The sequence below is a fragment of the Oncorhynchus kisutch genome, linkage group LG3 (assembly GCF_002021735.2).
Source record: "Oncorhynchus kisutch isolate 150728-3 linkage group LG3, Okis_V2, whole genome shotgun sequence".
Taxonomy (NCBI): domain Eukaryota; kingdom Metazoa; phylum Chordata; class Actinopteri; order Salmoniformes; family Salmonidae; genus Oncorhynchus; species Oncorhynchus kisutch.
In genome coordinates, this window is record NC_034176.2 from 46392585 (window position 1) to 46415150 (window position 22566).

Sequence of the window (22566 nt, forward strand, 5' to 3'; positions counted from 1 at the left end):
CATGCTGATCATGGATATACAGTAACTACACAACCATAGCCTTAACCCCAACCCTAGCTTCATGTCCACATGCCAGCTAAAGTCTAACCCTAGCCTCAACCCTAACCCTAGACAAACCTACCCGTAGCCTTGTCGAGAACCAGGCTTCCCTATACAGAAAGCCTGGGGAAATCAATGGCAGAAAACAAAGATGCCTAACAACACGTCAAACGAATGAAATGCCTTGCTTGGGCAGAGCTCCACAGGTGCCCACTCATAACGTCTCTTTTTTTGTTGTAGAGTTTTCAAGCAGAGAAGTTTCATCGACTGGATTTTGTGTGTAGAGCACACTTCTGGCAAACCATAATTCAGTTTTTACTCCAAGTTTTCTTCCATTTTCACCAATGTTGCAAAATAGCAACAACTCTACAAAATGTATCTTACCTGGTCTGAAAACAGCGACAAACATAACAAACATGCAGCGCCCATTTAGGGGCATGTGGGGAAAGTTCTTGAAATGTAACATCCAATGAAAAAGTAGCTGCTGGAATCCTGCGAACCATTCTAACCATTTCGGTTAATACCAAATTCTCCAGACCACCAAAGGAAGCGTGACATGATTTTGGAGCACAGGAGATTGGTGTAACCTTAATTAGGGAGGACAGGCACATGGTAATGGCAGGAGCGGAATACGGGGAACGGTATCAACAACATCAAACGTGTTTTCCATGTGTTTGATTCCATTTTATTCGCTCCGTTCCAGCCATTATTATGCGCTATCCTCCCCTCAGCAGCCTCCACTGTTTTGGAGGTATGGCTATGCGAGACTACCCTAAACCTAACCCAACAATGGTTGAAGGTCCAGCACCAAAACTGAAATGCTTTTTTAAGCTAACAGTTACAGGCTCAGAATGACCTTTTCCCTCTGACCTCACCTCTCCCACAGCGTTGGACAGGATGTGGACGATCTTCTCGTGGGGCGTGGCCACCACGCTCTGGCCATTGATCTCGATGATGCGGTGGCCGACCCTGACTCCTCCCCTCTCAGCGATGCCCCCTCGCATAAGGCTGCAGATCTGTGGGTGTACAGGGGAAGGTCCAAAAAAGACAGTTACATTCAGCCAATCGGCTTAACGTCTGTTATATTCAGTTTCCGCAAAAGCATGAGCCCATCACTTCAAGAGTCACCACTATCATACACAAACGGAAGGTTATTATCACAAAGCAAAGAGGACAAAGTCAAATAGCGAGAAAGTTTGGGGCTCATGATATCACACAACACATGGTCTCCCTGGTGATACCCACAATGCCGTTCTGTACGCTGAAGCCCAGCTGGTATCTGAGGTCAGGTCGTCTGATGAGCACCGTGGTAACAGGAGGACACCTGACGATGTTCAGCTTGATACGAGACTGGTTCTTCAGACCCTGAGAGAGAAGAGAAGTGGAGAATGAATTAAACTAGTCTAATAAGATAATTGGTAGGTGACAAGTATAGATGTTGGCTGTTTGTACTGCACTGTCCTCGTCATTCCCGTTCTCACATAAAAGAGAACACGTCATTGTAAGAGGAGAGGATACAGAGATAGCGAGGAAAGAAAGAGGATGCAGAGATAGATGAGAAATAAAGGAAGGAGAGTTAGAAGAGAAAGAGATATCCTGTCCTCCAGTACCTTGATGACACTCTGGCAGACAGGGCAGGCCTACCAGACTAATGGAAGGAGAGAGAAAGAGAGGGAGGGAGGAGAGAGTGTGTGTGTTACCTTGATGATGGACTGGCAGGTGGACAGGGGTAGCCCCACCAGACTGATTGAAGATGAGAAAGGGAGGGAGGGAGGGAAAAGGAGAGAGAGAGGAGAGAGTGTGTGTTACCTTAATTATGGTCTGGCAGGTGGACAGGGGTAGCCCCACCAGACTGGTCCCATTGATAGACATAATCTGGTCTCCGATATTAAGACGGCCTGACTTCTCCGACGGACCAGCATGCATCATGTTGGCGATGATGACTGTGGGCAGGATGGAGCCCCACCCACTCTCCACAATGACCACGCCCAGAATCTCACCTTTCTGCTTCTCGATGTAAATCTGGGGAGAACCACATTCAGTCAATCAATCAATCAGTTGATCTCAATGTATTTACAAAGCCTTTTTTTACATCAGCAGTTGCCACAAAATGCTTTTACAGTAACCTGGTCTACACCCCAAATAAAGAGCAAACCCTTCTCTCTACATAGGCTGCGTTTACACAGGCAGCCCAATTCAGATCTTTTTTTTGTTGCTAAAATTGTTTTATTGGCCAATCAGATCAATTATCATTATCATCATAATTGGGCTGCCTGTGTCAACCCAGCCATAGTTCACTACTTTTGGCTTAATAACAAATGTTTTGTTTAACCACGTTGTACTTCCGTGGTTGCCATGGCACCTTGTTCTGTGTTTTTTATGTATTCTTTAAATGTATTTGTGGAGGTTTTCATTGCTCTGTGTTTCACTTACATTTGGTTGTCTTGCCTCACAGTTGCAGGACAGATAAAAAAAAAAAGTATATTTGTTTGGCTTGATAGTTAACACTATTTGGATTTAAATAATGCAGCACTGGCTTTTTTGTTTCATCTGCTGGGATTGACAACTGCTTGCAGTTTCCAGGGATGGCAGAGAAGGCGGCTTTATATTTGTTATTTTAATGACGCATTAAAAGATGAATCATAATCAAGTCTCCATGCCCTCCACCCAAGTGGGGTGCCACATTTTCGGCAATGGAGGACCTGTACCTGTGGAGGAGCCGCTCCTGTGGAGGAACTGAACGTCGGAGGAGCAGGTGTGGTGCAATGACTAAGAGTCTTTGCTTCTTCTTGACTGTACCATCGATGCCCCCTCCACTCAAGCTATACTGCATTTCCAGCCCACTGCCTCAACTCCCTTCCCATCATCTGACACCGACTACTAGAGAGCCTTTTCAATCTCCATCAAAGAGGACCATTTTTCTTTTAGGGGAAATAAGTCTCAGACTTTTTGTGATATATCACTATCGCGTTTAAAAAAAATGTACTGTGTTTTTTTAACTGGTAAAATCAATTGATCAATTCTCCAGAGGCCTGCCTGGGAGATCCCAGTGTCTGAGAGACTCACATCTTTGCTGCTTTGCTTCATTTCGAACTTGAGTTCTTACTCCGTGCCATGGTCTAGAACCAATCACTGCCTGCCGTGGCCAAGACTGGACATGGGTGATTTCAAGGTTAAAAATGATTCAGTGGTGCTGCTGACTGGAGACAGTTAGTAAGAATTCCGCTCTTCATTCGTAAAACCACGGTCGTTCTCGGACTTGTAGAAGTGGAACAGATGTATTAATACACCGTAGCATTAGCTTTACGAACGCCTTCAGTAAGATGAAACCAGGTACAGAATACAGAGCATGACGGGTACTGTTCATCATTCTACAACAGACTCACGTCTTTGCAGTTCTCAGACTTGGAGAAGTGTATGAGGTCATCGTTGTACATGTCCTGAGTGTTGAGCAGGTCACTGTACTCCTTCTGACTCAGGTCCTCTGGGTTGATGCCGTTAGCCCGCAGGAACTCCTGGTACGCCACACTGAAGGCCTGGCCTATAGACTGGGCAATCAGCTGGGCCTGGAGAGGGAGAGTGGGAGAGAGGGAGGCAAGGGACAGAGGAGAGGGAGGGAAATAAACTGTGACACAGTGATTTGTTAGACATACAGTGATGATTTAAAATCCAATCAAAAAGACTGCGTAGGGACTTTAAACAGAACAAACCAATCAGGACAGAAGTGTTTCATATTGATGAGATGAATGTTTCATCTCTCTGAGTCACACTATGTCTTCTGTCCGACCTTTCCTTTCTCTGTACTCCAGTGATTTGAGATCAACTTCAGAAGACATCGTGTGACTCAGAGAGATGAAACATTAATCTCATCAATATGAAATACTTCTGTCCTGATTGGTTTGTTCTGTTTACTGGAATGTGTGTCATCACTGGCATGTGTGTGTGTCTGTTCGTATGTGTGTGTGTTCATATGTGTGTGTGTGTGTGTGTGTGTGTGTGTGTGTGTGTGTGTGTGTGTGTGTGTGTGTGTGTGTGTGTGTGTGTGTGTGTGTGTGTGTGTGTGTGTGTGTGTGTGTGCGTGAACCCAGTTACACCAGGGGTTCCCAAAAACAACTCTGTCAAGTGAAATGAACCATTAGATGATAAGGGAGGGCGTGGAGACTTGATTATGATTCATTAATGCAACATTAAAATGCTATAATGTTGAGAGTCAGTCAACAGGACAGGTCGAATCCAGATACAGAGAGAAAAATGATGAGAAAGAGAGGGAGAGAGAGCGGTGGAGAGACTAAGGGTTGTAGTTGTAACCACAAAGAGAGAGAGAGAGTGCGTGAAAGACCAATATAAAGTAAGGTTTGTAATCACAAAAGATACAGAGAAAGTTATACAGAGTGACAAAAAATGAATGAACAAACGAGAAAGAGTGAGAGAGTAAAAGACAGAGATTAAGTAGGGAGGGAGGGAGGGAGAGATGATGAGACATCGTTTGAAAGTAAAAGTAAAGTGAGATCCTCACATCTTCGGACTCAAAGACGTGGCAGATCATCTTGTACTGCCGTTGTTTCTCGTCCTCGGCTGGGTCTGACGCCTCCACGCTGTCCATGGAGTCTGGGCGGGGCATACGGCGCCTTGCCATCAGAACCACAATGTTGCCGATGTCAGCGATGTAGGAGATGGTCCTCAGAGGGTGGTCCATCATAGTCTCCTGTAGATAGAGGAGAGATAGGGTCAAGGGTTAAGAGGTGATGATAGGGTTAGGGGTTAAAGTGTGATGATAGGGTTATGGCCAGGGTTCAAGGGTTCAGGGGTGATGATACGGTTATGGTCAGGGGGTGGTCCATCATGGTCTGCTGTAGACACAGAGGGGACAGTCAATACCATACGTTTCAGGTCTACCAGATTCAACCCTTCTCTATGGTCTATGGTCAGGACAGGGAGGGCACGGAAAGAAGAAACTCAGGACCAAACCATTATCAAAGCAACTCCATCAGTTGTCGTGTGAAAAAATCTACACTCAAGAAACACTATATTGATTGTCCCAGGGGTACTTGTACAGGTAATTGGCTAGTGTGGCCAGGCCCCCTGATTGGCCCCATGCTGCGATTAATGAGCCAGGAGGAGAGGAGGAGAAATGTCAACAGAGAAGTGGACAACATAGAAGATGAGAGACAGAGAGAGTGTACCTGTGAGTCAGCGTTGAGGACTTTAATCCTCTGGGTGGAGATGAAGAGGTCCACCTCCGTCATGGGCTGGGCCTCACCTTCTGGAGCCTGCTTAGACACACACACAGACCGATACATACAGTGACAGAGAAAGACACAGAGACAGAACAGGGCAATTGAGCATCTAGTCTATTATTAGAGCAGTACAGCTGACAGTCCATTATTATCATTCCACAACTAGACAGAGGTCAGAGACAGTCCACAACTACCCGAGATAACACTGAAGGAAGACACCAGCACTTTCAATCAATCAAAAGCTTTGAGGTGTTCAGAATGTTGCAGGTAGTGTTGCAGGTAGTGTTGCAGGTAGTGTGTGTGTGTGTGTGTGTGTGTGTGTGTGTGTGTGTGTGTGTGTGTGTGTGTGTGTGTGTGTGTGTGTGTGTGTGTGTGTGTGTGTGTGTGTGTGTGTGTGTGTGTGTGTGTGTGTGTGTGTGTGTGTGTGTGTGTGTGTGTGTGTGTGTGTGTGTGTGTGTGTGTGTGTGTGTGTGTGTGTGTGTGTGTGTGTGTGTGTGTGTGTGTGTGTGGAGTTGTTGTTTTCCTTCAGTGTAATTCTGGCTTGTACAGAATATTCAGAGTTAGTCCAGTAGTTAGTCGAGTATAGCCTGTCCATAGGTAGCAGAGAGACTGGAGTTAGTAATGGGGTTAGTCTTATTAGTTATACTGTGGTGTTTCTCAACTTCCCTCCTGGGGACCCACTGTGTTAACTGGGTTTCACTCTAGTTATATTGGTTTTTGGCCACTTCATTTAAGTCGTATTACAGTGATGAGAGTGTCGGTTTAAATGAAAACCTGGATGGATGCCTGTGAGTCCCCAGGACCGGAGTTGGGAAACTTTGGGGTTACAGTGAATACTTAGTCGGTCTGTGTTGGAAAAGAGAGGTGCTGCTGTGTGTAATGTTAGCCATCCACAGGATTCACAGTGCTAACAGCCTTGCAATTGTTACAACCACAGTGAAGTACCACACTAATACAGAAGCTTGTGCCAGGGAAAAACCTCTTCAATTACGATCACAAACACAACACAACTTCATGGTATAACAAAAATGGCTGCACAGCCATTTTCTGCATCCAGCAATTTCAGTTTCTCCTCATATAAAGCTTTTATTCGTTGTACATCTATGTCATGTGTCCATGTATTCCTGTCAGTATCTTGTAGAAACTCTATAGGAGGATAAAATCGGAGAATGTCTGACATGGAATGAGAAAATGGTGACGGATTTAACTGACAGACAAACCTAAGAATGGTATACATAACATGACTGCAAATCAACAGAGAGGACTTTGTTGCTGGATTCAGAAAATACAGCGAGTAAAAGAAGTAGAAAAATAAGGAAAGAGGAGAGAGAGAGAGACTTACAACACAGCATGAGCCCCTAATGGCACCCTATTCCCTATATAGCCTATTGGGCGCTGGTCAAAAGTAGTGCATTAAATAGGGAATAGGGTGCCATTTGGGACATAGACACAGACAGACACAGGAAAACACAACGGAACACTGAACAGCCAATCAATGAGGAGTACCGCACCTTCTTCTTGTTTTTGGCTAATTTCTGGGCCGTCTGCTTGGCATGGAACAAACATACATACAGGAGAATGGGTTAGACTGAAGCAGGGCTCAGGGCTCAGGCAGGGTGCGCTGTGTGTATGTGTGTGTGTGTGCTTGTTTTCCATTATCAGGACACAATATCCTTACATTTCATCTTAATGTCCTGAACAGATAAGAAACAACTTTTTTGAAAAGTCAGGACTTTCTTCAGGTCCTCAATTTGTTCAAAATTGCTATTTTAAGCTAAAGGGTTATGTTTAGGGTTAAGTTTAGTTGTTTTGGGGTTAGGGTTAGGTTAAAGGTTAACGGTTATGGAAAATAGGATTTGTAATGGTGCAAAAGAATTGACACTCCAAAAAGTCCTGACATTTCACAATAACACAGCTGTTGCTATTTTAAGCAAAATATGCATCCTGTTTGCAGTGTGCGTGTGTGTGTGCTTGTGTGTGGTCAGAGTAGTGCAGGGCCGAAGTAGCATGGGCATAGATAGTAGGCCTATGGATCTGGGGAGGGGATTGAGTGGCAGTTTGTGTATTGATTACATCCATTGGGACATTCCATTTTAGAACATATCATACATTTAAATGTCTGGGATTCAACCAGTCTGAAGTCAACCAGTCTTTAAAAAAGTACCCAATGGCATATCTACTTTACTGTTCAGTGGGTTATGTTTTGGCCAGCAGGTGACTCACTAGTGCACTAAAAGGATTAGACACAGTTATTACCACCCTAATACTTTTTTAAATGAAACTGCACCATTAATTTATTGTCAAATTCACTGAATGAGGTCAATTAATGTGAAAGTGTATCATGCTTAATTGGAATCTTGAGTATGTCTTTACAATACATAGTAAACTAATAGGTACAGTGCCTTCGGAAAGTATTCAACCACCTTGACTTTCCCACATTTAGTTGTGTTACAAAGTGCAATTAAAATAGATTGAATTGTAATTGTTTTGGCATTGATTTACACAACATACTCTGATATCAAAGTGGAAAAAAATACATTCTAAAATTAATATAAACTGAAACACTAATATATTAGTATATTAGATAAGTATTCAACCCAATACATGCTGGATAACACCTGGCAGTAATTACAGCTGTGAGTCTTGTTGGGTAAGTCTCTAAGAGCTTTGCACACCTGGATTGTACAATATTTTCCAATCATTATTTTTCAAATTCAAGCTCTGTCAAGTTGGTTGTTGATCATTGCTACATAGCCATTTTCAAGTCTTGCCATATATTTTCAAGCCAATTTAAGTCAAAACTGTAACTAGTCCACTCAATGTCATCTTGGTAAGCAACTCCAGTGTAAATTCGGCCTTGTGTTTTCAGTTATTGTACAGCTGAAAGGTACATTTGCTTTCCAGTGTCTGTTTGAAAGCAGACTGAACCACGTTTTCCACTAGGACTTTGCCTGTGCTTAGCTCTATTCCATTTATTTTTATCCTAAAAAAACTCCCTAGTCCTTGCCGATGACAAGCATACTCATAACATGATGCAGGCACCACCATGCTTGAGAATATGAAGAGTGGTACTCAGATAAGTTAATTTCTTTGTCATATTCTTTGCAGTATTACTTTAGTGCCTTGTTGCAAACAGGATGCATATTTTGGAATATTTGTATTCTGAAAAGGGTTCCTTCTTTTCACTCTGTCATTTAGTTCAGTATTGTGGAGTAACTACAATGTTGTTGATCCATCCTCAGTTTTCTCCTATCACAGCCATTAAACTCTAACTGTTTTAAAATGACAATTGGCCTCATGGTGAAATCCCTGATCTCTTTCCTTCCTCCCTGGCAACTGAGTTAGGAAGGGTGACTGTATCTTTGTAGTGACTGGGTGTATTGATACACCATCCAAAGTGTAATTAATATCTTCAACATGCTCAAAGGGATATTCAGTCTGCTTTTTTTCATTTGAACCCTTCTACCAATTGGTGCCCTTCTTTGCGAGGCATTGGAAAACCTCCCTGACTTTGTGGTTGAATATGTGCTTGAAATTCACTACTCAGCCCAAGGACCTTACAGATAATTGGGGTAGTCATTCAAAAATCATGTTAACCACTATTATTGCACACAGAGTGAGTCCATGCAACTTATTATGTGATTTGTTCAGCACGTTTACTCCTGAACTTATGTTGGCTTGCCATAACAAAGGGGTTTAAAGGGGTTTAAAACCTCTTGAATTGTAATCTGACCCTTTTTTATTTATTTTTTTGCCTAAAATGACATACCCAAATCTAACTGCCTGTAGCGCAGTACCTGACGCAAGGATATGCATATTCTCGATACCATTTGAAAGGAAACACTTTGAAGTTTGTGGAAATGTGAAATTAATGTAGGAGAATATAACACATTAGATCTAGTAAAAGATAATGCAAAGAAAAAACATCAGTTTTCAAAAATGTTTTTGTTCAATCTTCTTTGAAATGCAAGAGAAAGGCCAATATACGACTTAGGACTCCAGCTGCAATTTTGTTTTTGGCCACTAGATGGTAGATAGTAGAACATGCAGAGGTGCTATGGTGGCTCTGTCTGATGAGAACAGGAGTAACAGAAAACATACTCTGGGTGTGTATACAGTATGTATGGGCTGATAGAGGCTATGAGCTACAGCTCAGTGCATTTTGATCAGGCGGGCTGTAAAATGCTGAGTCACTACAGTGTGGGCTATGGGCTGGAGGTGCGCCAGGAGGCTGATAAACCAGGAAGATGTCAGGAAGACTCAGGTCATGTGACAGAAAGTGAGTGAGGGGAAGTGACCATAGAGAATGATAGAGGACTCTTCATTGTATCTGTCCCATTATGACATCTGTGAGCGCATGGGCAGCGCGATTGAGGACATCTCCATTTTGAAGTAGTCAATTAAACAAACTCATAGGGTGCACACAGCCACCTGAAGTGTGTTGTTTGAACAGATATAAAGCCAAGGTTGGCAATTTACTGCCACCTGCAGTTATGGAATGTTTCGTCAAGTATAATGAATTGTCTGATCCCTTCTGATGACCTAGATGGAATTATGTGATCTGCCTTCCCACCCAGTTGAATACTTCAAAATGGGGAAAGGCCTCAATAGCACAGGCCAAGCTAAAACAAGCTTTTGGGCACTAGAGTTCTCTATTATTCTCTATGGAAGTGACACAGTTATAGGTAGAAATGTACTGATGTGAGATCTTGACCTTTGTACATAGCATAGAACATGTTTCTATGCAAAACAGATATCGATTTGATCACTTGTGATAAAGATGTTATAAAGCAGTACGTTCCCACTGGGCACAGATGTCATTTCAACATGTAGTTTTCATTTACATTTGGTTGAGATGTCAGCTAATGTGAATTCAATGTGAAATCAACAAAAAATGTCACCATGTCATTGGATTTAGGTTAAAAGTTGGGTGAAAAACAAATTCCCTTACATTGATGACTTTGCAAATCCAATCAGTTTTCCATGTTGATTCAACATCATCCGATAGATTTTTTGTTGTTGAAATGATGTGGAAACAACGCTGATGCAACCAGTTTTTGACCGGTGTGTTATCAGACAGTATTAAAAACAGGTTATTAGATATTATCCATTACCAGGTAGAAAACATAATCCAGTACAAGGTCAGGATGGAATCAGGTTGGGCGACATGTAGCCTAGGTTAAGAGCGATGGGCCAGTAACCGAAAGGTCGCTGGTTCGAATCCCCGTGGTGACTTGGTGAAAATTCTGTGGATGTGCCCTTGAGCAAGGTACTTAAACCTAATTTCAACCACATCATTGCGAGCAAAGAAAAACATTTGAATTAGTCTCTCTCCACACCTTGATGCGGCTGACAGCCTCCTGGGCCTGCATCATGCGCACGTTCTTGGAGGGGGTCTTGTCAGACAGCAACTGGGTGGAGCCCAGGTAGTTAGCGGCAAAGATGATCCCATCGATCAGGTCCTCTGGGTCACATGGACCTGGGACTGGGAGGAGAGGAGTAGGAAGATTAAAATGCCATGATTTGCCATGGAATATATATACGGTTTGAATGTTCGTGAAGGCTTCAACTCTAAAGATGCAGAAATTAGAACAGTTGGTTTGATTGGGACATCGTAGTGAGAGACAGAAAGAGAGAGAGAGTGTGTGTGTATGTGTCACCAGAATGTCATTGTGCTTCACACAGAGCTAGAGAGACTAGAGACACAATGCTCCTACTGAGCTAAAGCACACAGAATGCATGAGTAAAGAGGGAAGGATAAAGAGTGTGGGTGGGTGGGTGTGTTTGTGAGATAGATAGATAGATAGATAGATAGATAGATAGATAGATAGATAGATAGATAGATAGATAGATAGATAGATAGATAGATAGATAGATAGATAGATAGATAGATAGATAGATAGATAGATAGATAGATAGATAGATAGATAGATAGATAGATAGATAGATAGATAGATAGATAGATAGATAGATGTGTATGTGTGAGAGAGAAATAGGAGAGAGAAAGACCGCACTGAAGCGTTTGACTGGTGCACTAGAGGCCCTTTCTCTGTCTCTAATTTTCCTTACCTCCCATTCAGCCCTCCAATGACATTTAAAAATGCTGATCTGGTACTAAATGTACGCCTGCACATCAGCATACCCCCACAGAGCTAAATCACCCAAGCATTTACTAGAGAGAACCGCTTCTCAAATATATTCTGCACTGGCAAAATGCGGCCCACTGAAGTAAAGCAGAGAGGGACGTAAAGACCAGGAACCAGGAGCAAGTCTTACCTTCTACATAGGTAGGAAAGGAGGCCAGGCTTCTCCTGGACTGCAGGTGTAGAGGAGAAGACAGATAACACGTTACTGACAGGTCACACAGGCATGGTCATTATAACACTGTCATAGCACTATCATGACACTGGTGAAAGACAGACAAACGTTGGTTGACACACTGGGCTGTTGCCGGTCATGACATTTTGTTAGCCGGTTTATTGTCACGCAAATGACTGCCTGTCTCACAGTAATTACCCGTTAATTAACATAAACATGTTTACAATCTTCAGGCCTCTATGCGTACAAGCCACTGATGCGCGCCTTTGGAGCATCTGCATTTTAAAAAGTCTAATAAATCCATTTAATATACACCATCACAATAAATCCATTATTTATTTTAGGCAGGCCTAAAGAAACATTATATGAAGAAAATGTATTTCAAAGAACCGAATGTCAGTCGGCCTACTGTATGTTATCTGGCTATGCGCCATGCCCGTAGGCTAGTTAATTTTAGCAGACAAGATATCGAATCACTCCTGTGCCATGATTTTATATTATATTATTGTAAGAATAATATAATTGAACTTAGCTGAAAAAAATAGAAAGGATGTTTTCCCATTGCGGAGTGAGTGCACATATGAAGTGGCTATGTTGTGAGCTTAAAAGTTAGCATTTGAAACAGGTCCTATAAGCCCAGATTTAGAGTTATTTTGTCAATTTAGTGAATGAAACAAACCTCAGAATGTCTTAGAAATCAAAACATGATGCAGCTATAGGCTATTGACTATTTGAAAAAGTCACAAAAAAAGCTTTGCCTCTGGCTACACACCCTGTTCTCTCATCACTATTCTCAATTTAATTTCATCTTAAATTTGTTTAGAATGGCCCATTATGAAATGGGTAGGAACAGGAACAGGGGCAAAATACATAGCATCCGTATGCACTCGAATAGCGAATGGCCCCTTTCCCCCAGTTAAATAATGCCGTGTATGCTACTTCGCCTTTATAGCAAAGCAGCTGAGAAATAAATATAGTAGCAGTATAATATAGTATAAATATAATATAGTAGGATCCTCTTCTTTTTAGTGGCAACCACCAAAACTCTGCTTTCACACAGGATTGCATATATAATCGTCTGGGTTTATAAGAAAAATAATTTAACTTCACGCATCAAACACTGTTTGAGAAGCATGCAGCCTCTCACTGCGCGACAGGTGATATTCCGCCCAACCTCTCTATGCCATGGGCTCGACAACCATGTTCCTGCAGCTATCTAGGCTATTCAAAATCAAATACAAATTCACCATAATTGTAGGTTAACTCTGTAAGCCACCCTGCACAACAAACAGCATCGCCTAGGCCTATAAGTTCTCTCCCATATTGACGGATAGAACGTTTTGAGCGTAATTTAAGCCAACCAGTCCATCAAGTATGCATAATAATACTCCACATTCTAAGGTGATTACTAGAATATGTTTAATTTCAGAGTATAGGCTAGACCAGTTATGTACTAAAAACTCAGTTTTTTTGCCATGCTAATATGTGATAGACTATTAGGATATGTATTGTATAACAGCACAATCATTATTTTAATTCTGTTTTTGGGGGGGGACTTGGCCTCATACAGTTGAAGTCGGAAGTTTACATACACCTTAGCCAAATACTTTTAAACTCAGTTTTTCACAATTCCTGACATTTAATCATAGTAAAAATTCCCTGTCTTAGGCCAGTTAGGATCACCAATTTCTTTTAAGAATATGAAATGTCAGAATAATAGAGGATAATTATTTATTTAAGCTTTTATTTCTTTCATCACATTCCCGGTGGGTCAGAAATTTACATACACTCAATTAGTATTTGGTAGCATTGCCTTTACATTGCTTAACTTGGGTCAAACGTTTTGGGTAGCCTTCCACAAGCTTCCCACAATAAGTTGGGTGAATTTTGGCCCATTCCTCCTGACAGAGCTGGTGTAACTGAGTCAGGTTTATAAGCCGCCTTGCTCGCACACACTTTTTCAGTTCTGCCCACAAATTATCTATAGGATTGAGATCAGCGTTTTGTGATGGCCACTCCAATACCTTGACTTTGTTGTCCTTAAGCCATTTTGCCACAAATTTGGAAGTATGCTTGGGGTCATTGTCCATTTGGAAGACCCATTTGCGACCAAGCTTTAACTTCCTGATTGATGTTTTGAGATGTTGCTTCAACATATCCACATAATTTTCCTCCCTCATGTTGCCATCTATTTTGTGAAGTGCACCAGTCCCTCCTACAGCAAAGCACCTCCACAACATGATGTTGCCACCCCCGTGCTTCACGGTTGGGATGGGGTTCTTCGGCTTGCAAGCATCCCCCTTTATCCTACAAACATAACGATGGTCATCATGGCCAAACAGTTATATTTTTGTTTCATCAGACCACAGGACAAAAAGTGTGATCTTTGTCCCCATGTGCAGTTGCAAACCGTAGTCTGGCTGTTTTATGGCGGTTTTGGAGCAGCGGCTTCTTCCTTGCTGAGCGGCCTTTCAGGTTATGTCGATATAGGACTTGTTTTACTGTGGATATAGATACTTTTGTACCTGTTTCCTCCAGCATCTCCACAAGGTCCTTTGCTGCTCTTCTGGGATTGATTTGCACTTTTTGCACCAAAGTACGTTCTCTAGGAGACAGAACGCGTCTCCTTCCTGAGCGGTATGACGGCTGCATGGTCCCATGGTTTTCATACTTGCGTACTATTGTTTGTACAGATGAAAGTGGAACCTTCAGGCGTTTGAAAATTGCTCCCAAAGATGAACCAGACTTGTGGAGGGCTACACATTTTTTTCTGAGGTCTTGTCTGATTTCTTTTGATTTTCCCATGATGTCAAGCAAAGAGGCACTGAGTTTGAAGGTAGGCCTTGAAATACATCCACAGGTACACATCCAATTTACTCAAATGATGTCAATTAGCTTCTAAAGCCATGGCATCATTTTCTGGAATTTTCAAGTTGTAGGCCCAGTCAACTTAGTGTATGTAAACTCCTGACCGACTGGAATTGTGATACAGTGAATTTTAAGTGAAATAATCTGCCTGTAAACAATTGCTGGAAAAATTACTTATGTCATGCACAAAGTAGATATCCTAACTGATTTGCCAAAACTATAGTTTGTTAACAAGAAATTTGTGGAGTGGTTGAAAAATGAGTTTTAATGACTCCAACCTAAGTGTATGTAAACGTCCGACTTCAACTGCATTTAGACATATGCGTATGCATAAGCTCTAATATGCATTTGGTTGTTCTACACATTTCGTTGTGCTCGGCTCTGAAACAACATCCACAACGACCATGTTTTCCACTCAGTTGTTGAACTTCTTTCTTCAAATTGATCATCACAGTGAGGTCAAAATGTTTTACCTAATGGTGGGTTTTAAAAGCATGATAGTATTTTGATGAAAAGTTGACAAGGTAAAAATCTGTCATTCTGCCCCTGAACAAGCCAGTTAAACCCACTGTTCCTAGGCTGTCATTGTAAATAAGAATTTGTTCTTCACTGACTTGCCTAGTTAAATAAAGGTTAAATTAAAAAAATTAAATAAGTGTTTGATGTTATTTTCCATTATTTTCCCATTGGTCTCAGTGTGGTTAGAGGGACAATAAGAGCTCTGAGTGCCAGACCATTAGCGACCTGATGGTTGTTAGTGATTTGGGTACTACCAAAGCATGTCCAGAGTGCATAATAGGAGATTACCATGACTCAACGTTTATGTGGAATTTGACTGTGTTCATGACACAACTGCCGGTGTTGCGGTAATATGGTCACCTATATGCAGTGACATTTTGATTTGTCACAATGCCTGGTAAGTATCATAACATGGACATATACATGCACACAAAAACACCTCTTTAGTGGAAAGCGGTGGAGACTCGAAGCTTTCACTCCCTTCAAGCATGGGTGTCCGGATTGAAGACTCCGCCCCCTGAGGAGAGGCCTGAGAGTCTGAACCTGGAGACTAGAGAGAGAGTGAGGAGAGGAAGAGAGAGAAAGGAAGAGAGAGAGAGATAGAGAGAAAGCTAATTTTACTTCCATCATTCAAACATAAAAACATAAAACAGAGCAGGGCCGTGGAAAGATTGGTCATATGGTATACAAGACTTATACAAGACCTTTCACTGAAACAAATCAATAAGGGTAACACCCACATTTGGTTCAAACTCAACAAAAGCACGGTCCTTAGTGACAATCATTTACATGTACTGTATGTGCAGTCTATGCTTCTCACTCAAATTCAGTTTTATGATAATTTCCAAAGAGAAACCAACCAGTTCCAAGTTGATGGAAATGTGCTTTCGTGTTGGGATTTTAATGCTAGAACAAGTTCTGAACCTGACTGTGTAGACCCTTAGGGTAATAAACATATACAGTATTTGGACATTTGGACAACCTGTATCAATGATTTCCTTTCGAGTACATATAGCGCAAACCTCCCTGACTTAAATGTGGCTTTGATAGCTGCCACAAAAACACATTTATGCAAAAGGAAAGCATCCTAGTTGAAAACCTCAAAAGAGAAATGGTTAGATTCCGAGTGTAAACTCAAGGATATTTATCAAATAAAAAACATTACCAACCACAAGATTCAGCAAGAATATTGTGGTACGTTTAAAGAATACAAACAAAACCTAAGATGTAAGAAACGGAAGCATTTTGAAAACTATGAAAACCAGTTCTGGGAGTAATGGAATGGTTTAAAAGGAGAACAGAAGAATGATCAAGGCAACATCTGGAAAGATCATTTTGAAAGTCTCTATGGAATAATATCATAAGATGACCTTACTTTAAAACAAAGAGATATCCAAGAAAAGGTTTACCATGTTGAGAAATAAGGTGATGAAAGAATCAGACAGGCCAAGGCAAACTTTTTTATTAACATAATTGGTGAAGCAAAGGGAAATTCTAAATTGATATGGGAGAATCTAAAAAAGTTAACAGGGAAAGACCATAGTAACACTGCAAAAAGACTAGAAATCATGGTGAATAACAATCTAACACAGGATGCAGTCGAAATAGCAATAGCCTTCAATTCCTACTTTATTGACTCTGTCAGGGTACTGACACAGAACCCCTCCACTTGTTTCTTGGGCTCAGTGCTAGTGAATGACACTCAACCTGTCTTCATCATAAGGGAGGTTTCTGAGTCAAAGGTGAACAAGGTGATTAGCTCACTAAAGAACTCTAAAGCCAAATATGTGTTTGGGATGGACTACCTTTCTTAAAAACTACAAAGAGTCACTCATTGGCCCCATTACTAAGGTCACCAACACATCTATTGGTCTCGGTGTGTTTCCAAGGGTATGGAAGTCGGCCATAATAACGGCCATCTTTAAATCAGGCGACCCTGCTAACGTGAGTAACTACAGGCCCATTAGTATATATTACCTGTGGTGTCAAAGGTTGTTGAAAAGTGTGTAGCAGAACAACTGATTGCCCACCTCAACAACAGCCCCTTCACATTACACTCCATGCAGTTTGGCTTCAGAGCGAAACACTCCACAGAAACGGCCAACTGCTTTCTTCTGGAAAATGTGAAGTCCAAGATGGACAAAGGGGGTGCTGTTGGGGCTGTGTTTCTGGACCTAAGGAAGGCTTTTGATACTGTTAACCATGAGATTCTCATCACAAAATTGTCCAAGTTCAACTTTTCCCCTGATGCCTTGAGATGGATGAAATCATACCTTGAAGGCAGAACTCAGTGTGTCAGAGTGAGCAATGAGCTGTCGCCCACTCGTAGCTATGATGTGGGCGTGCCCCAAGGGTCAATACTGGGGCCCCTCCTGTTCAGCCTGTATATTAATGATCTGCCTTCTGTCTGTACTGGGTCTGAAGTTCAAATGTATGCAGATGATACAGTGATATATGTGCATGCAAAGAGCAAACAACAAGCTGCACAAGAACTCACTACTGTAATGGTCCAGGTTACAAAGTGGCTCAGTGACTCGTGTTTGCATCTCAATGTGAAAAAAACTGTTTGCATGTTCTTCACAAAGAGGGCAACAGATGCTACTGAGCCAGATGTCTATGTGTCAGGGGAGAAGCTCCAGGTGGTATCCGATTTTAAGTACCTTGGCATCATATTTGATTCCAACCTCTCTTTTAAAAAGCATGTGAAAAAGGTAATTCAAATAACCAAATTCAACCTAGCTAATTTCCGATTTATACGAAATTGTTTGACTACAGAGGTAGCAAAACTGTACTTCAAATCTATGATACTCCCCCACTTAACATACTGCTTGACTAGTTGGGCCCAAGCTTGCTGTACAACATTAAAACCTATTCAGTCTGTCTACAAACAGGCTCTCAAAGTGCTTGATAGGAAGCCCAATAGCCATCATCATTGTCACATCCTTAGAAAGCATGAGCTCTTGAGTTGGGAAAATCTTGTGCAATACACCGACGCATGTCTTGTATTCAAGATCCTCAATGGCCTGGCTCCCCCTCCACTCAATATTTTTGTTAAACAGAAAACCCAGACATATGGCAGCAGATCCACAAGGTCTGCCATGAGAGGTGACTGTATAGTTCCCCTAAGGAAAAGCACCTTTAGTAAATCTGCATTCTCTGTGAGAGCTTCCCATGTCTGGAATACACTGCCATCAGACACACATAACTGCACCACATATCACACTTTCACAAAATGCTTGAAGACATGGCTAAAGGTCAATCAGATTTGTGAACATGGTCCCTAGCTGTGTGTTGCCACTCCATGTTGTCTGTTGTCTGTAGCTTGTGAGGTGTGGAAACACTTTGTTGCTTTTATGAATTTTGTCTTGCTGCTTTTTGTTTTATGCTGCTCTGTCTGTATGCTACGTCTTGCTTGTCCTATGTTGCTCTGTCTGTATGCTATGTCTTGCTTGTTCTATGTTGCTATTGTCTATATTGTAATTGTTTTTAATAACCTGCCCAGGGACTGCGGTTGAAAATTAGCCAGTTGGCTAAAACCGGCACTTTTACTGAAATGTTGATTAATGTGCACTGTCCCTGTAAAAATAAAAATAAACTCAAACTCAACTCAAAAACCTAATTAAAAACAACCAGAACCCAATTGACTACCAAATTACACGAGCTGAACTTTCAAACATACAAGCCTTAAAACCTGGAAAGGCATGTGGCCCTGACAGCATCAGGAATGAAATGGTTAAACACAGTGCTCCTGAGCTGCAGGATGCCTAATTAAAACTATTCAACCAGGTTTTGGAGAGTGGCTGCTTCCCTGGTACTTGGAACCAAGGGTTCAAAACCCCCATATAAAAAAGCGACAAATTACATTGATATTTAGTCATTTAGCAGACGAATTAAACCCCAACAACCATTGAGAGCAATTGTAATGGCGTCTTTTGTAGGCACTTTACAGAGGGTTTACAGAGGCTCCGCCATGGCTCGTTGGGCAAAGCCTGTGAAGAAATTAATTGGGTTCTTGGAGGGTATTTGGATAAATGCAGAAAATAAGGTCTGTGATAAACACAGGATTAGGAGATTTTCTACGTTTTTTTTTCTACGAATAATCTTCATCAGTTTACATCACTTTTTGAGAATTTGAAAGCATTTATGTAATTGAAAAAAGTATGCTTACATGTAAAAATAATGTAAAAAATGTAAAACTATAGCGCATGCCTTTGATGTCACCAACGCTACGCAAAGCTTTACAGCTCAATCAAAATGTCAAGACATGGCTGGATAGCCGTGTAAAACAGCTCTGGGATATCGACAGCCAGAGACTGTCTGAACCCTTTACACTCATGGGAATTGGCCTATATAGATAGGGATAAATTGAAATGTTTCTTACAGAAGAAATATGAAAAGCAAATGCATGCACAAGCATGGAAGCAATTAAAACAGTTTGGAGATTATGGGGAAATTATTACAACAGTCCATCTGACATAATACTGAATCCAAACTTTACACTATTGATCTAATGTGCATTTTACGTTTACTGTACTTTTTGCTATATTCGTGGTAAATGTGGGGTACTGTAGGTGCAACATAAGACAAAACAATTACAAGGGTTTTAGTGAGAGGACTAACTGGTGTCTCCAAGTGGCCACACTCCTCTCCAAAGTGTGCACAGTTCCTAAGTCATTTCAATGCACTTTTATGAGTCAAAGAAGAGTGTTCAACTATAAGGTGTTTTTTGATCTCTCCTAGCTGTACCGTTGAGGAACTACAGCAAAGCACCCTTCTAGTTGTTTTGTTTGGAACACAACCCTGCATTTCCGCCATCACACAATTATTGTTGCTTGTTTACGCAACCCATAAAAACGGCTCATTATAAATCGCAATCTGGATCAGGTGGGCATCGATTGAAAGCTTGTTCTGTTCAATTGCCAACGTGACTAGCTTAAGTTATAAAATATGATCTTAGAGTGTTACTGTAGGGCTTTCACAAGGTAATTCAGAGAAACAAATCGTCATTTTTGATACACAGCTATATCTTTAACAGTGAGAGCTTTGCAATAGCAATGCCTTGGCGACGAATCACCGTTTCTGATGATCCGTTGAGAGCGGCGAGACAAAAGTACAAAGGTCTTTTATAGATTACACCCCTTTCAACCTACATGACAAACAACAGATGTATAGAATGGGTCACAAGGTTAAGATGTGTATGAAAGATACCTATAATACATAGCAGACAGTATCTGCTGTGGCAACAGTTTTCATTGTATAGACCAGTGTCTGGTCCTCCGACTCCAAACTGTAACCATCTCTACCTGGTACGGTATAGAACAGAAACATGAACTCATGCTCTGGAATGCTCTTTAGGTTTTATCACCCAAAATACATCGTAAATCTCCTGTCAGTGTTATGTCCCAGAGGCCCATCCTCAGTAGAACACACACACAATAGTTAACAGAATACTCTATTCTGTCGAATAAAAAAAACATTTGATGCAATAAAAGCCTTATAACATAATCTTGCAATTTTGCCACCATAGACATCAAATGGGTGTTATTATAATCCTCAAAAACTCTGCTTTCAAAATACATTGAGTCCTCTTCATTTATAGCATTTTTCTCACTCCCCAATTAGTGGAAGTAATGGAGAAACGTCTTGTCGGGTGCGGTTCTCAAGTGAATTATTATTATTATATCTATAATTTCATTATCCTCATTGCATTGTACTGTATTTACTGAAATGCTGTACCACTATACTGCTTTGGCAATATCTACAAATTGTATTTCATGCCAATAAAGCAATCTGAATATGAATGAAAGAGAGCGACAGCGAGAGGGGGGATAGAGAGCGGGGAGAGAAGGGGGAGAGAGGGATAGAGAGAGTTGGGGATACGGAGGAGGAGAAGAAGGAGGAGAAGGAGAAGAAGGGGAGAGAGAGATAGAGGGGTAGAGAGAGAGAGAGAGATTGAAATGGGGAAAGGAGGCGAGATGAAGAACGAGACAGAGAGGAAAAAAGAAAGAAAGGTAAGGGAAACCAGAGGGGAAAAGAGAAGAATAAGATATATTATATAAACGCACTACATATCATTCCAAAATAATAAAAATTAATATGGAGCTGGTCCCCCTTTGCTGCTATAACAGTCTCCAATCTTCTGGGAAGGTTTTCAACTAAACTCAGCAACAACAAAAAAAACGTCCCCTTTTCAGGACCCTGTCTTTCAAAGATAATCAGTAAAAATCCAAATAACTTCCCAGATCTTCATTGTAAAGGGTTTAAACACGGTTTCCCATGCAATTAATGAACATGTACCTGTGGAACGGTCGTTAAGACAGACGGTAGGCAATTAAGGTCACAGTTATGAAAACTTAGGACACTAAAGAGGCCTTTCTCCTGACTCAGAAATACCAAAAGAAAGATGCTCAGGGTCCCTGCTCATCTGTGTGAATGTGCCTTAGATATGATGCAAGGAGGCATGAGGACTGCAGATCAGGCCAGGGCAATAAATTGTAATGATCAGCTTGTCCCTCACAGTACGTGAGACGCCTAAGATAGCACTACAGGGAGACAGGACGGACAGCTGATCATCCTCGCAGTGGCAGACCACGTGTAACAACACCTGCACAGGATCGGTACATCCGAACATCACACCTGCGGGACAGGTACAGGATGGCAACAACAACTGCCTGAGTTACACCAGGAATGCACAATTCCTCCATCAGTGCTCAGACTATCCGCAATAGGCTGTGAGAGGCTGGACAGAGGGCTAATAGGCTTGTTGTAAGGCAGGTCCTAACCAGACATCACCGACAACAACGTCGCCTATGGGCACAAACCCACCGTCGCTGGACCAGACAGGACTGGCAAAAAGTGCTCTTCACTGAAGAGTCGCAGTTTTGTCTCACCAGGGGTGATGGCCGGATTCGCGTTTATCGTCGAAGGAATGAGCGTAACACCGGGGCCTGTACTCTGGAGCGGGATCGATTTGGAGGTGGAGGGTCTGTCATGGTCTCTGGCGATGTGTCACAGCATCATCGGACTGAGCTTGTTGTCATTGCAGGCAATTTCAACGCTGTGCTTTAACAGGGAAGACATCCTCCTCCCTCATGGGGTACCATTCCTGCAGGCTCATCCTGACATGACCCTCCAGCATGATAATGCCACCAGCCATACTGCTCGTTCTGTGTGTGATTTCATGCAAGACAGGAATGTCAGTGTTCTGCCATGGCCAGCAAAGAGCCCGGATCTCAATCCCATTGAGCACGTCTGGGACCTGTTGGATCAGAGGGTGAGGGCTAGGTCCATTCCCACCAGAAATGTCCAGGAACTTGCAGGTGCATTGGTGAAAGAGTGGGGTAACATCTCACAGCAAGAACTGGCAAATCTGGTGTAGTCCACGAGGAGGAGATACACTGCAGTACTTAATGCAGCTGGTGGCCACACCAGATACTGACTGTTATTTTTTATTTTGACCCACCTTTGTTCAGGGACACATTATTCAATTTCTGTTAGTCGCATATCTGTGGAACTTGTTCAGTTTATGTCTCAGTTGTTGAATCTTGTTATGTTCATACAAATATTTACACATGTTAAGTTTGTT

At 41.8% G+C, this 22566-nt stretch overlaps 1 protein-coding gene across 6 annotated transcripts in view; it reads right to left on the reverse strand.

Moving 5' to 3' along the window:
• The window catches only part of apba1a (amyloid beta (A4) precursor protein-binding, family A, member 1a), a 100089-nt gene that overhangs the window by 4248 nt on the left and 73275 nt on the right, over positions 1-22566 (reverse strand). For 4 of the 6 annotated variants that reach the window (XM_031807273.1, XM_031807277.1, XM_020465894.2 and 1 more), the window contains 10 exons: positions 15421-15531; positions 11553-11592; positions 10616-10761; positions 6788-6820; positions 5223-5309; positions 4556-4744; positions 3426-3605; positions 1849-2061; positions 1285-1404; positions 915-1055 (listed from right to left, as the gene is read on the reverse strand). In XM_031807273.1, the coding sequence (XP_031663133.1) occupies positions 915-1055; positions 1285-1404; positions 1849-2061; positions 3426-3605; positions 4556-4744; positions 5223-5309; positions 6788-6820; positions 10616-10761; positions 11553-11592; positions 15421-15531 (1260 nt within the window). The remainder of the gene's footprint in view (positions 1-914; positions 1056-1284; positions 1405-1848; positions 2062-3425; positions 3606-4555; positions 4745-5222; positions 5310-6787; positions 6821-10615; positions 10762-11552; positions 11593-15420; positions 15532-22566) is intronic. The other 2 variants (XM_031807288.1, XM_031807271.1) reach the window with 1 other exon arrangement.